General features: G+C 46.2%; 1 protein-coding gene across 2 annotated transcripts in view; it reads left to right on the top strand.

Annotated features, from left to right (window-relative positions):
* The window catches only part of naa35 (N-alpha-acetyltransferase 35, NatC auxiliary subunit), a 109,281-nt gene that overhangs the window by 21,455 nt on the left and 74,901 nt on the right, over positions 1 to 12,925 (top strand). For both annotated transcript variants that reach the window (XM_038804842.1, XM_038804844.1), the window contains 4 exons: positions 1,681 to 1,747; positions 5,660 to 5,703; positions 5,891 to 5,941; positions 6,806 to 6,889. In XM_038804842.1, the coding sequence (XP_038660770.1) occupies positions 1,681 to 1,747; positions 5,660 to 5,703; positions 5,891 to 5,941; positions 6,806 to 6,889 (246 nt within the window). The remainder of the gene's footprint in view (positions 1 to 1,680; positions 1,748 to 5,659; positions 5,704 to 5,890; positions 5,942 to 6,805; positions 6,890 to 12,925) is intronic.

The following is a 12,925-nucleotide window of genomic DNA, read 5'->3' as shown; positions in this document are numbered from 1 at the left end:
AAATTTATTTTAAAAAAGAAAAAAAAAAAAGAACTGGGAACAGTTATGGGGTGCAATAGGTATTACTCAAGGGGGAGGATGAGAAAACTAAAATTCATTTTCACAGCCACTTCTCCTTCCTTCGCAACCATCTCCAGCTTCAATTTATTCCAAGTAGATTCTGACTGAAATTTCAGTCTTCATGTTTTGGATCCATCTACAATTATAGATACTATCCAAGTTATTCAACATTCCTCAAAAAGCTATTCTCGCCATATTCCAAGATCCACACAATGCCACTTGCTGAAATCTGCATGCCCTCAACCTCACCAGCCTCCCTATTAATTGTATCATCCGCTGCATTCTGCCACCTCCCACGTGATGCCACCATCAAGCACATTTTCTCTCTACTCCCCTTTCAGCACTGAAGGGATTAATCTCTCTAACTCCTCGCCCATGGCACCTCGCCCCTTCCCGTGGTACCTTTCCATGCAGAGATGCAACATCTTCTCATTTAAATCCTCCCTTCTCACTGTCCAAGACTGTAAACTTTCCTTCTGGGTGAACCAGCAATTTTTTCAATTTAGTCTACTGCATTTGCTGTTCACAATGCTGTCTCCTCTAGATGGAGGAGACCAAATTCTGATTGCCTGACTTTTTTGCAGAATACCTCAATTCGCTCTGCAAGTGTGACCAAGGTTGCTGAGACTGACACGTTAATGCTCCAACTTGTTCCTACTCTAACCCCACTCTTCAGCTTCTTTTCAGTGAATCTCTAGAGGAACAACACCCGTCTTTCAATTAGGCGCTTGACAGCATTCCAGACTCGAAACTGAGTTCAACAATTTTAGATTGTAATTTCTGCCTCCATTTTGTTTCTTTTATTTTGCTTGTTTAGGTTTTCTTCCCTGCTATCGCTTTCTGACAGTTGTTCATGATTCACATTTCATCCAGATATTTATTTTAGAACATAGAACATACAGTGCAGAAGGAAGCCATTCGACCCATCAAGTCTGCACCGACCCACTTAAGCCCTCATTTCCACCCTATACCCGTAACCCAATAACTCCTCCTAACCTTTTTGGTTACTAAGGGCAATTTTTCATGGCCAATCCACCTAACCTGCACGTCTTTGGACTGTGGGAGGAAACCGGAGCACCCGGAGGAAACCCACACAGACACGGGGAGAACGTGCAGACTCCGCACAGACAGTGACCCAGCAGGGAATCGAACCTGGGACCCTGGGGCTGTGAAGCCACAGTGCTATCCACTTGTGCTACCATGCTGGCCCATTGTCACTCATTTGACCTTGTACCACCAACCTTTTGTCATTTATCTCTCTGGCTTTCCACCTTATCACAGGCCCTCCCTTTTTTTCTTGCCTTTTCTTTCCCCTTTCACTTACTTAAAATCTATTACATCTCCGTTAAAATCTCAATTCACCAATGCTACTGTTGCATTAGAATTTAGTCCTACAAAAATTATCAGCAAAATTTTGCTTTATAGTTGCCAGCAAATAAATCCTAGTGTTAATTACCACCTCTGTGATATAGTTTGTTGATTTATTCCACTATAAATAAGTTAATTGACAGGTCAATGACCCCTATTAGAACTTTAGGGAAAGTAACTTCAGTATTCCAGCAAGATATATTCCCCGTCAATCACTTGATGATATCTTTTTACTTCTATTTGTATTTTCAGGAAGATTTCCAATCAATGACTTATGGCTTCAAAATGGCCAATAATGTCACAGATCTGAGAGTGACAGGTAACCATAATTTATTTTATATAAAACAGCATTATTTGTTAAAAAGCAAAATACTGTGGTTCCTAGAAATCTGGTATGAAAACAAAATGCCAGAAATACTCAAAAGGTCTGGCAGCATTTGTGGAGAGAGGAAACGGGTTGACATTTCAAATTGAATAGGACTTTCAGCAAAACTGAAGCAAGGTAGAAATGTAATATGTTTATGTTGTTGAAAGGCTGGGGAAGAAGAACACAAGGGAAGGATTGGGATAGGGTGGGAAAGATTAAACAACAGCGGCCATAGAAGGCATTAGGATAGGTAATGGTTGTGGTAAAGAAGCAAAGCATTTGTCCAGAGTGTGACTGTCTGAAAGCAAAAACATGAAAAATAAGATTCAGACCAGCACGTGGCAAAAAAAACCAGAATCAAAATGGGAGACAGAATTCATAGCGTGAAATAGATTAATTCTATATTGAGTGTGGAAGGCTGTCAAATGCCCAGGCAGAAGATGAAGTACTGCTCCTTGAGCTTGGGTTAAATTGAAACACCGCACCTGACAAAGGACAGAAAGGTGAGTGTGAGAACAAGTAGTGAATTAAAATAACAAACAAACAGAAAGTTGAGATCATAATAATCTTTATTGTCACAAGTACGCATACATTAACACTGCAATGAAGTTACTGTGAAAAGCCCCTAGTCGACACATTCCGGAGCCTGTTCGGGTACACAGAGGGAGAATTCAGAACGTCCAATTCACCTAACAACACGTCTGTCAGGATTGTGGGAGGAAACCGGAGCACCCTGAGGAAACCCACGCAGACACAGAGAGAACGTGCAGACTCCACACAGACAGTGACCCAAGAGGATAATCGAACCTGGGACCCTGGAGCATTTAAACAGTTTCTTCCCGTTTTGACTGTGCTTATGGTCTAAAATGTCAAATATTCCGCTGAATCCTCGTCCCTACACAGAACACATATTCGGTTTCTCCCCACTGTGAAGGATGCTTTTTCGTTCCATATTGAAAATCTGATGATACTTAGATTACGATAATTTGGTCGACTCTGTCAGATCCTGATTGTGAAGTTTGGTTTCAGTTTCCTGACTGCAATCTTCCCCTTCTAATCCCCTGTGAAACCATTGGACACCAGATCACCATCTCCCCATTGCCATTACTCTCACTGCGCATGCCGCTGCGCATACGTGCAGACTGAGTGGAAGTGTTCCTCAAAGAGGTCGGCCAATCTGCATTTTGTCTCCCCAGTGTAAAGGAGGCCGCATTGTGAGCAGTGAATATGGTGTGCTAAATTGGAAGAGGTACAAGTCAATCATTGCCTTATCTGGAAGGAGTGTTTGGGATCTTGCACAGTGAGGAGAGAGGAGGTAAAAGGGCAGGTGCTACACCTTTTATGATTGCATGGGAAGGTGCCTTGGGAAGGGGACGAGATCTTTGTGGTGATTTGAGGAGTTGACTAGTCTGCCGACGAGGAAAGGATCTCTTTGAAATGATGATGAGTGGAGAAAATGTTTGGTGGTTACATCCTTCTGGAAGTGGCAAAAATGGTGTAGAATGATCCATTAATGTGGAGGCTGGTGGGTGGAATGTGAAGACAAGGGGAAACCCTATCATGATCCTGAGTGAAAGGAAGTATAGGAAATAGGGCCCTGTCAACTATAGTGAGGGAAATCCTCATTTGAGGAAAAAAGAAGATTAATCAGAAATGCTGTTGTGGAAATTTTGGATCTTCAGAACAGACTCAACAGAGTTGGAGTAACGAGCAGAATGAAATGGAGTAAATGTTTGGGATGGGATGTGATGAAATACAGTCGAGCTAGCTATGAGAGTCATTGGCTTATAATGAATATTAATCGACAACCAGAAATGGAGGCAGAGAAGCCGAGGAAGGGAAGAGTCGGCGATGGACAGCGAAGGTGGGAGAAGGGTGGAAATTAGAAGCCGAGTTGATTAAGTTTACCAATTCTGGTCGAAAACAGGAAGCTGCACTATTAGTCATCAATATACTGGAAAAAGAGTTGAGTGTAGGCCTAAATTGAACTAGAACAATACATTTTCCACATACTCCTCCAGGGCACAGCATACCTAGGAATCATATGGGTATTCATTAGCAACTCTTTTTACTTGGAGAAAGTGAGACAAATTAAAGGAGAAATTGTTCAATGAGAAAACAAATTCAGCCAGGCGAAGGAGAGTAGTGATCAATGGGGTTGACTTTGGCAGAACCGAAAGATCCTAGGAATGGGTAGGAATGGAAAATCCCACCCAAAGTGTCGATGCAACCTTCTCCTTCGCAGATGCTTTGCAGTGTCTGAAGTTCAGACTCCAACTCATCAACTCTAATCTGAATTTCCTAAGCTACCTCAGTCACTACAAATATGTTTGCTGTGGCTCAAACTGGTGTTCACCAGCTACCATGTGCTGCAGCTGCAACACATCACCTGTCCTGCCAAATTTATTATATTTTATTTAATTGACCTATACAAGAAATCTATCTACGACCTCCGCAAAATCATCAGGGATGCCAAAAGACAATACCAGACTAAGCTAGAGTCCCAGACTAATGACACATACTCTCGTCGACTGTGGCAAGGCTTTAACAATATAATGGGCTACAAAGCAAAACCGCGTAGAATCTCTGGCAACATAACACTCCTCCCCGATGAACTCAATACATTCTTTTAAATTTAAGTACCCGATTATTTTTTTTCCAATTACGGGGCAATTTAGCGTGGCCAATCCACCTAACCTGCACATCTTTGCGTTGTGGGGGTGAAACCCATGCAGACACTGGGAGAATGTGCAAACTGCACAGGAACAGTAGCACAGAGCCAGGATTAACCTGGGTCCTCAGCGCTGTAAGCAGCAGTGCTAACTACTGTGCCACATGCCACCCCAAACTCAATGGATTCTATGCTCGTTTTGAGCAGGAAGCCAACAAACCATTGTCAACTGCCCCAACAATCTCGGACATACCTACCTACCGTCAGCCTCTGAAGTCAGATCGGCCTTCTTGGAAGTGAACCCACGGAAAGCAACGGCTCCCGACGGAGTCCCTGGTCACGCATTCAGGTCCTGCGTGGACCAACTGGGGGGGTGTTCGCAGACATCTTCAACCTCTCCTTACTCCGTTCCAAGGTTCCTATCTGCTTCAAGAAGACCACCATCATACCAGTGCCAAAGAAGAACCGGGCAACGTGCCTCAACAACTACCGTCTGGTGGTCCTGAAATGTATCATTATGAAGTGCTTCGAGAGGTTAGTCATGAGACAAATCAACGCCATACTTCCAGACTGCCTTGATCCATTGTAATTCGCATACCGCCACAATCGGTCCACAGCAAACGCTGTCTACCTGGCCCTACACACCTACCTAGAACTCAGTTCTCTGTCAAAACTGTACTATGTTGACCTGGCTTCCGCGCAACTTACTCCATGCATTAGCAAAACCTCCCTGTATTTTTGCTAGCTGGAATTTCGAAGACCTGAATCAGGCCCTGCTGGTTCGGGAACCAGTTCTAACTAGCTATCTAGTTAATTAACTGTGTGGCTGTCATCAGCAGGCAGCTTGTTTATCATTGTCTAAGACTGAAATAAACTACAAGTTAATGTTAAAATTAAGTTTAGCAGTAATTCTTTTAAAGTTATTAAAAGTAATTATAGTAGTTTTATCAACATTAGCCATTAATTCAATTACAGTAATAATATACATTTGATTTTTTTTTTAATGTCTCAATAATCCTAATTTAATAGTGGAGAAATAAATGTTACATAGAACAAAGCTACTTTGTGAGAAGCATTGAGCAATGTGGAATTACTCTTTGTGGCATCGTTTGTGTGACTGGATCCTTTTGATTTATTGAAGTACCTACTAATCTATTAAATCTTCTGCAATTTCTATTAAATTCTATTTCCAGGCATGTTAAAAGATGTAGAAGATGATCTGCAAAGAAGAGTGAAGGTACCATATTAGTACTGTGTGCTAAGATATTTCCATTAAAATTCAGCATTTATATGTATCATTTTCTTAAATATTCATGGGAGCAATTTTGAATCTTTATATTTTCAGTTAATGTTGAACATTTTTGCTGGAGATTTCTCATGTCTTACACTTCAGGAACAATGGTTTCTGTTTTTCTTTTGCCCAGAGCACTAGAAGTCGTCAAGGGGAAGAGCGTAATCCAGAGGTTGAGCTTGAAGTAAGAATGCATCTCTCTTTAAGTTGAATTCAGCATGTAAATTTCCCTGTACCACATTTCTGGATCCAGGCTGATGAAAATATATTGGTTCCAGTCTCAGACATATTAAAAGAACTACTGTATTTTCTGTCTGAAAAGTCCGAAATCCCGAAATATTTTAAAAATAACTTTATGATATAAGCAGAACAGATCCTCGGGTATGACATCTACTATGCAATGCACATTATCAACTTCAGAAAGTTTTAGTGCATCTTATTAAAACTAATTTCGTAGTGTTTGGTTCACAGTCCTAGACTTGCTCTGTAAAGGAGGACCTAAGGACTAGTGATATGTGTATTCCCAGTTGTGAGGGAAAATTAAATATATTCATTGTTTTGGCTAATTCTTGACCATGAACTGTGAACCTCACCCCACCATTAGCCACCCACCCTACCTACTCTACATCAGGAAGCATGATTTACCAAATATGTAAGTGGAGCAAAACTACAAGGAAAAGAGAGGAGGCATTCATTATTAATGCAATGCAGACCCTCAGAAGTAAAATTACATTTTATTAGGTATTCATTTGCAATTATTCAAAAATAGGGATAAACTTAAAAGATAGACGACTAAGAACAAAATACTTCCACAAAAGTGTGACTAATCTGTTACCCAAAGTTTGTGGCATGACATTTAAGAGATAACTTTGAAAGAATGATCTATACTTACATACCCATCAGGGAATGTAATTTGTGGCACTCTTTTAAGTGAAGAAAGAGGAGGAATGTAATTAAGAAAACCTTCTTTGACTTCAGTCAACATAGTTATTGAAATATTCCAGTTTTAGGACTTGAAATTCTAATGTGATTGCTTTTAATGTTTCAGCATCAACAATGTACAGCAGTTTTCAGCAGGATAAAGTTTACTCGGTTATTATTGACTGCCCTGATTGCTTTCACAAAGAAAGAGGTGAGACACATCCTTTGTGGAAGTTATTCAACATAATTCAAGTTAACTAAATACTTGTTTCTAGAATGATGTGGAGATGCCGGCGTTGGACTGGGGTGAGCACAGTAAGAAGTCTTACAACACCAGGTTAAAGTCCAACAGGTTTGTTTCAAACACGAGCTTTCGGAGCACGGCTCCTTCTTCAGGTGAATGGAAAGGCTTGTTCCAGAAATGTTTATATAGACACAGTCAGAGATGCCCCGGAATGCGAGCACCTGCAGGCAATCAAATCATCAAAGATGCAGAGAGAGAGGTAACTCCAGGTTAAAGAGGTGTGAATTGTCCCAAGCCAGTTCAGTCGGTAGGCCTCTGCAAGTCCAGGCTTGTTGGTGGGGGCCGAATGTAATGCGACATGAATCCCAGATCCCGGTTGAGTCCGCATTCATGCGTGCGGAACTTAGCTATAAGTTTTTGCTCAGCAATTTTGCGTTGTCGCGTCTCCTGAAGGCCTCCTTGTAGAATGCTGACCCGGAGATCAGAGGCTGAATGTCCTTGACTGCTGAAGTGTTCCCCAACTGGAAGGGAACAGTCCTGCCTGTTGATAGTCGCACGATGCCCGTTTATTCGTTGTCGCAGTGTCTGCATGGAGCGCAACAGACACCTACAGATGCTGAAAGATGCCCTCGTACGAACGGGATATGGCGCTCGACTCATTGATCGACAGTTCCACCGCGCCACAGCAAAAAAACCGCACCGACCTCCTCAGAAGACAAACACGGGACACCACTGACAGAGTACCCTTCGTCGTCCAGTACTTTCCTGGGGCGGAGAAACTACGACATCTTCTTCGCAGCCTCCAACACATCATCAGCGAGGATGGACATCTTGCCAAGGTCATCCCCACACCCCCACTACTGGCCTTCAAACAACCGCGCAACCTCAAACAAACCATTGTTTGCAGCAAATTACCCAGCCTTCAGAACAGCAACCACAACACCACAAAACCCTGCCAGGGTAATCTCTGCAAGACATGCCAGATCATCGACATGGACACCACCATTACACGTGGAAACACCACCCACCAGGTACGCGGCGCATACTCGTGCGACTCGACCAATGTAGTCTACCTCATACGCTGCAGGAAAGGATGTCCCGAAGCGTGGTACATTGGCGAGACCATGCAGACACTGCGACAACGAATAAACGGGCATCGTGCGACTATCAACAGGCAGGACTGTTCCCTTCCAGTTGGGGAACACTTCAGCAGTCAAGGACATTCAGCCTCTGATCTCCGGGTCAGCATTCTACAAGGAGGCCTTCAGGAGACGCGACAACGCAAAATTGCTGAGCAAAAACTTATAGCTAAGTTCCGCACGCATGAATGCGGACTCAACCGGGATCTGGGATTCATGTCGCATTACATTCGGCCCCCACCAACAAGCCTGGACTTGCAGAGGCCTACCGACTGAACTGGCTTGGGACAATTCACACCTCTTTAACCTGGAGTTACCTCTCTCTCTGCATCTTTGATGATTTGATTGCCTGCAGGTGCTCGCATTCCGGGGCATCTCTGACTGTGTCTATATAAACATTTCTGGAACAAGCCTTTCCATTCACCTGAAGAAGGAGCCGTGCTCCGAAAGCTCGTGTTTGAAACAAACCTGTTGGACTTTAACCTGGTGTTGTAAGACTTCTTACTGTTTCTAGAATGACTTTCATAGATTGACCCTGCTTATCAACAGGGAGCATATTGGAGTCAAAAGGAGCTGGAATAGCCATTTTCACCTCACAGGTGTGCCTATTAGCCACCGCAAAGGGTTTCTGATCGATCAACAACTTGATGCAAAATTTGTCATTGACCTTGATACGGACTTTTTCAAAATTATGATGGCATTTGTTTCAGAATGCAAAACCTTAGAATTGGCATACTTTCTATTATTGATGATGCAAGCAAAGGCTGATCAAAAGGTTCAAATGATTAAGGAAGCATGTATCGGACCAAAAGACGAAGAAGGTTATCAGGTTTGGTGTACAGTCTTTGGAAAGTTAATTGATCTCAGCCAAGGTAGAATTCGAGATAGTAACATTGACACCAGCACCAATCCCATTCTTGAACACTATCTAGAAATTGTGCTAGAAGTACCCATGTGTTTTCCAGTTATCAGAAAATCAATTAAAAATCTCACCAACTAATGTAAAGCAAACTTTCTGTACCCTCATAGCATCTAATAATACTTGTCCACAAGGTAGATTTAAAGAGGAAGAATCGGAAGCGATGAACGTGCTGGAGTAGGGCATCATGCCATCATATGCGGTTAGATATTTTTTCCTGCACCCTTCAGTTAAACATCATTTTGCATTGTAGCTTGCTGGAAATATGAGCTGATAATATCACCTGGAGGTAATAGAACATAGAACAGTACAGCACAGAACAGGCCCTTCGGCCCTCGATGTTGTGCCGAGCAGTGATCACCCTACTCAAACCCACGTATCCACCCTGTACCCGTAACCCAACAACCCCCCCCTTAACCTTACTTTTAGGACACTACGGGCAATTTAGCATGGCCAATCCACCTAACCCGCACATCTTTGGACTGTGGGAGGAAACTGGAGCACCCGGAGGAAACCCACGCACACACGGGGAGGACGTGCAGACTCCGCACAGACAGTGACCTCTGGGACATTTAGTGAATGGTCGGACCAACTATGCATCTAGGTAACACTCATTTATGACAGATAAGGAGAATCTTTTTCTCTCTTCCTCAAAAGTCAGTGGAGCAAAGTCTTTGAATATATTTAAGGCAGAGCTAGATAGATTATTGATTAACAAGGGAATTAAAAATTATCGGGAGTAGGCAAGAATGTGGGGCGAGATTCTCCGCAAATGCGGAGAATCGTAACCGTGACCCACGGCAGCCTTCACGCCCACTTCCGGGGCCGATTCTCTCCCCCCCCCGGGCGGGGCTAGGAGTGCGGCCCCGTGCGTCACGGCGGCGCGGCCGTGACGACGGTCGTCAAGTCCGCACGTCAAGCGTCATGCCGGCTGACGCGGCCGATGATGCCGGCCGCGCATGCGCAGGCTGGACACCGCCAACCCGCGCATGCGCAGTTGCCGTCTTTTCCCTCAGCCGCCCCGCAAGACGTGGCGGCTTGATCTTGCGGGGCAGCGGAGGGAAAAGAGTGCGTCCATTACGGATGAACGGCCCGTGATCGATGGGCACCGATCGCGGGCCTATGCCCCCCTTGGCATGGCCGTGGTACTGCCGTGCCAAACGGGCCCCCAGATGCCCCAAACGGGCATCTGGCGCCCGTTTCACAACGGCAGCGTGCAGGTGTGTTTGCTGCCGTGTTGAAACGGGCGTGAAGGCCCGGCCGCTCGGCCCATCGACCTCGGAGAATCGCCGTTCGCCGTAAAAAACGGCGAGTGGTGATTCGTGGCGTGGGTCGGGCGTGGGGAGTGGGGAGGGAGAGTAGTGGGAGGGCATGAAAAATGTCGGGAGGCCCTCCCGCTATTCTCCCTCCCGGCGTGGGGGCGGAGAATCGCGCCCGTGGGGTTGAAATTACAACCTGATCAACCGTGATCTTGTTGAATAGTGGAACAGGCTCAAGGGCTGAGTGGCTTACTCTTGCTCCTAATTCATATGTGTTGTTAACAGGAAATTAATTGGAAATCTTGCAAGTTCTTAAAAACAACGGGAAGGCTAAGGCCAAGGTGCTGCTTGTGTGAAGCAAACAGAGAAGTTGTGTAAATCAATCAAGTTCTGGTATTTACAACTCATGGCATACCTCTTAGTCCCTTGAATTCACTGGCTGATTTGCACGTTAATGGGAATGTACATTATTTTTCCAGCAAATTCCTGTCTTATCACACAGTCAATATTTAAGCACATAAGATGTAGCCTGATACATGATGGCCATTATAACACGGCAGCGTTAATAAAGAATCCATACATTTACATAAAAATAAAAGAAAATTAATTACAATGGAAAAACTTGATGATATCTTGGGCGCGATCCAGTGGCCGTGTTGCACTCGAGCAAGAGCACAACATGGTCGTAAATCCCAGGAGAGGCCTCCTGCAGGCTTCCCGGCAGCCATCGCGTGATCTATCCAAGACCTGCGAGGTGTCGGAATTGGAACTCGCCCAAAAGGGGGGGACCAAATGGCGCTCACTAAAATGGGTTATAAACCTACTTAAAGCCTCCCAACCAGGGATCTACCAACCTTCCTCGATCCACCAGCCTCCACAAAGAAACTGCAGCCGGGCACTAATCAGTACTGGTCCACAAGAACGTGAACCAGGTGGAACAGCACCTGGGGGGTCTTCCAGGCCGTTGGAGGTGGTCCGGGACAGGGCAGAGTAGCCCCTGGCCCTCCCCCTGGAACACTGGCACCTTAACACTGCCCAGCTAGCACCTGGGCACTGCCACGCTGTGCACCAAGGTCTGTGAGATCCCGGAGAGGTCCCCACTCGGCGTCTGGAAGGATCCCGTTGTGTAATGGTTCAGGGTGACCATCACCTTGACAGCCATCGGGAGCAGGTGTCTGCCCCCATACCGCCGTGGTGCCAGGTGTGGCATCATCTGGCAGATATGTCGCACAGTCTCTGCTCAGCCGACGTCTTCGATGGCATGCCCGGTCTGGCAGGTCCTCGAATGACAGGCATGCCGATACAGACGAGGCTTCATGCAGCCCCTCTTTGGCACCTCCTCCTCCTCGGCCTGTTGGGTAACCGCCTCTCCAATCTGGGTGGCTGCTAGCTGTCTCTCTGCTGCACGCACCGCTGCTGCTACTCCTCCTCCTCGAGCAATGCCTGCTCATACAGTCACAGGGCACTCTACTGGGCTGCAGCGACAAGCAGGAAGGCCACCATTGCTGTTTGTATTCCAATATCCATTGTCTGCAGGAGGTGAAAGGTGGACATGTTAATGTAGTGCATATCCCCATGCCCAACCAGGTCCACTGGGCTAGATGGTAGCCCCAGTTGGCACTGCGGGCTCTGCCCCCGTATATCCCAACCCCACGCCCCCGGCCCCATCGGTGCCTCTGGCCCTGGCGCTCGTACCTGATGCTGGAGATACCGTTGGCTGGCACTGCCCTCGCTAGGGACTACTGTGGGTATTGCCCTGCGTGGGCTACTGATGGATGGCGGCCGGGTGGGTGACGGGGGTGCTGCGTGTGTGGTGGGACCCATACAGTCACTCTGCAGAACCGGGGCTAAGGTCGGTGGTCAGTGGGTGTGTAGCAAGGTGGCCGCCATAATGGCGTCTGTGCCTAGATTTTGCCCTCGTCCTGTGGGGGAGTCACCCTGGCCACGGTCTGTTTCCCCCCTCCTCCGGCCCTGGCAGGAACCCCCCCACTCCAGCCATATTGGCCAATGACCACCCGGGAGCCCGCAGTCGCTCCTCTCCGGATCCTACCTCTTCTCTCTCTCCATCAGCAGCCACCATGTCGTCAGGAACTCTGCCCATTGGGGGCGAAGAATCACGGACATCCCACAGAACACCAGGTGGGGCCTGATAATGGCATGCAAATGGTGTCTACGTGCGTTCCGGTACGCATTGACGCCGCTGTCGAGCGTCGCTGCGGTTTTGGCGCCGGGACCGATTTTCCACCCAATCACCTTTCCCGATTTCGGCATCAGCCAATGGAGAATTCCACCCATGGTTTTTCGAGTCCATCATGACTCTCAATCTCGCCGGATACACTATCCCTAAATCACACTCCTTTGATGTACAACACTGCCTTTGCCTTAATGAATGTTGCACGCCTCTTTGCCAGCTGAGTCCCAATATCTTGGTAGATCCACACTGTGTGCCCATCACAGTCAATATTGCAGTTCTTCGTGCCGATACCGTGGCGCAGTGGTTAGCACTGCTGCCACACGGCGCCGAGGACCTGGGTTTGATCCTGGCCCAGGGACACTGTCCATGTGAAGTTTGCACATTCTCCCTGTGGCTGTGTGGGTCTCATTCCCACAACCGAAAAATATGTGCAGGGTGAGTGGATTGGCCACGTTAAATTGCCCCTTCATTGGGAACATTTTTTTTATATTG

This window comes from Scyliorhinus canicula, chromosome 8 (assembly GCF_902713615.1).
Source record: "Scyliorhinus canicula chromosome 8, sScyCan1.1, whole genome shotgun sequence".
NCBI lineage: Eukaryota > Metazoa > Chordata > Chondrichthyes > Carcharhiniformes > Scyliorhinidae > Scyliorhinus > Scyliorhinus canicula.
The sequence above is the reverse complement of the archived record's forward strand: the minus strand, read 5'-3'. Positions and strand labels throughout refer to the sequence as shown.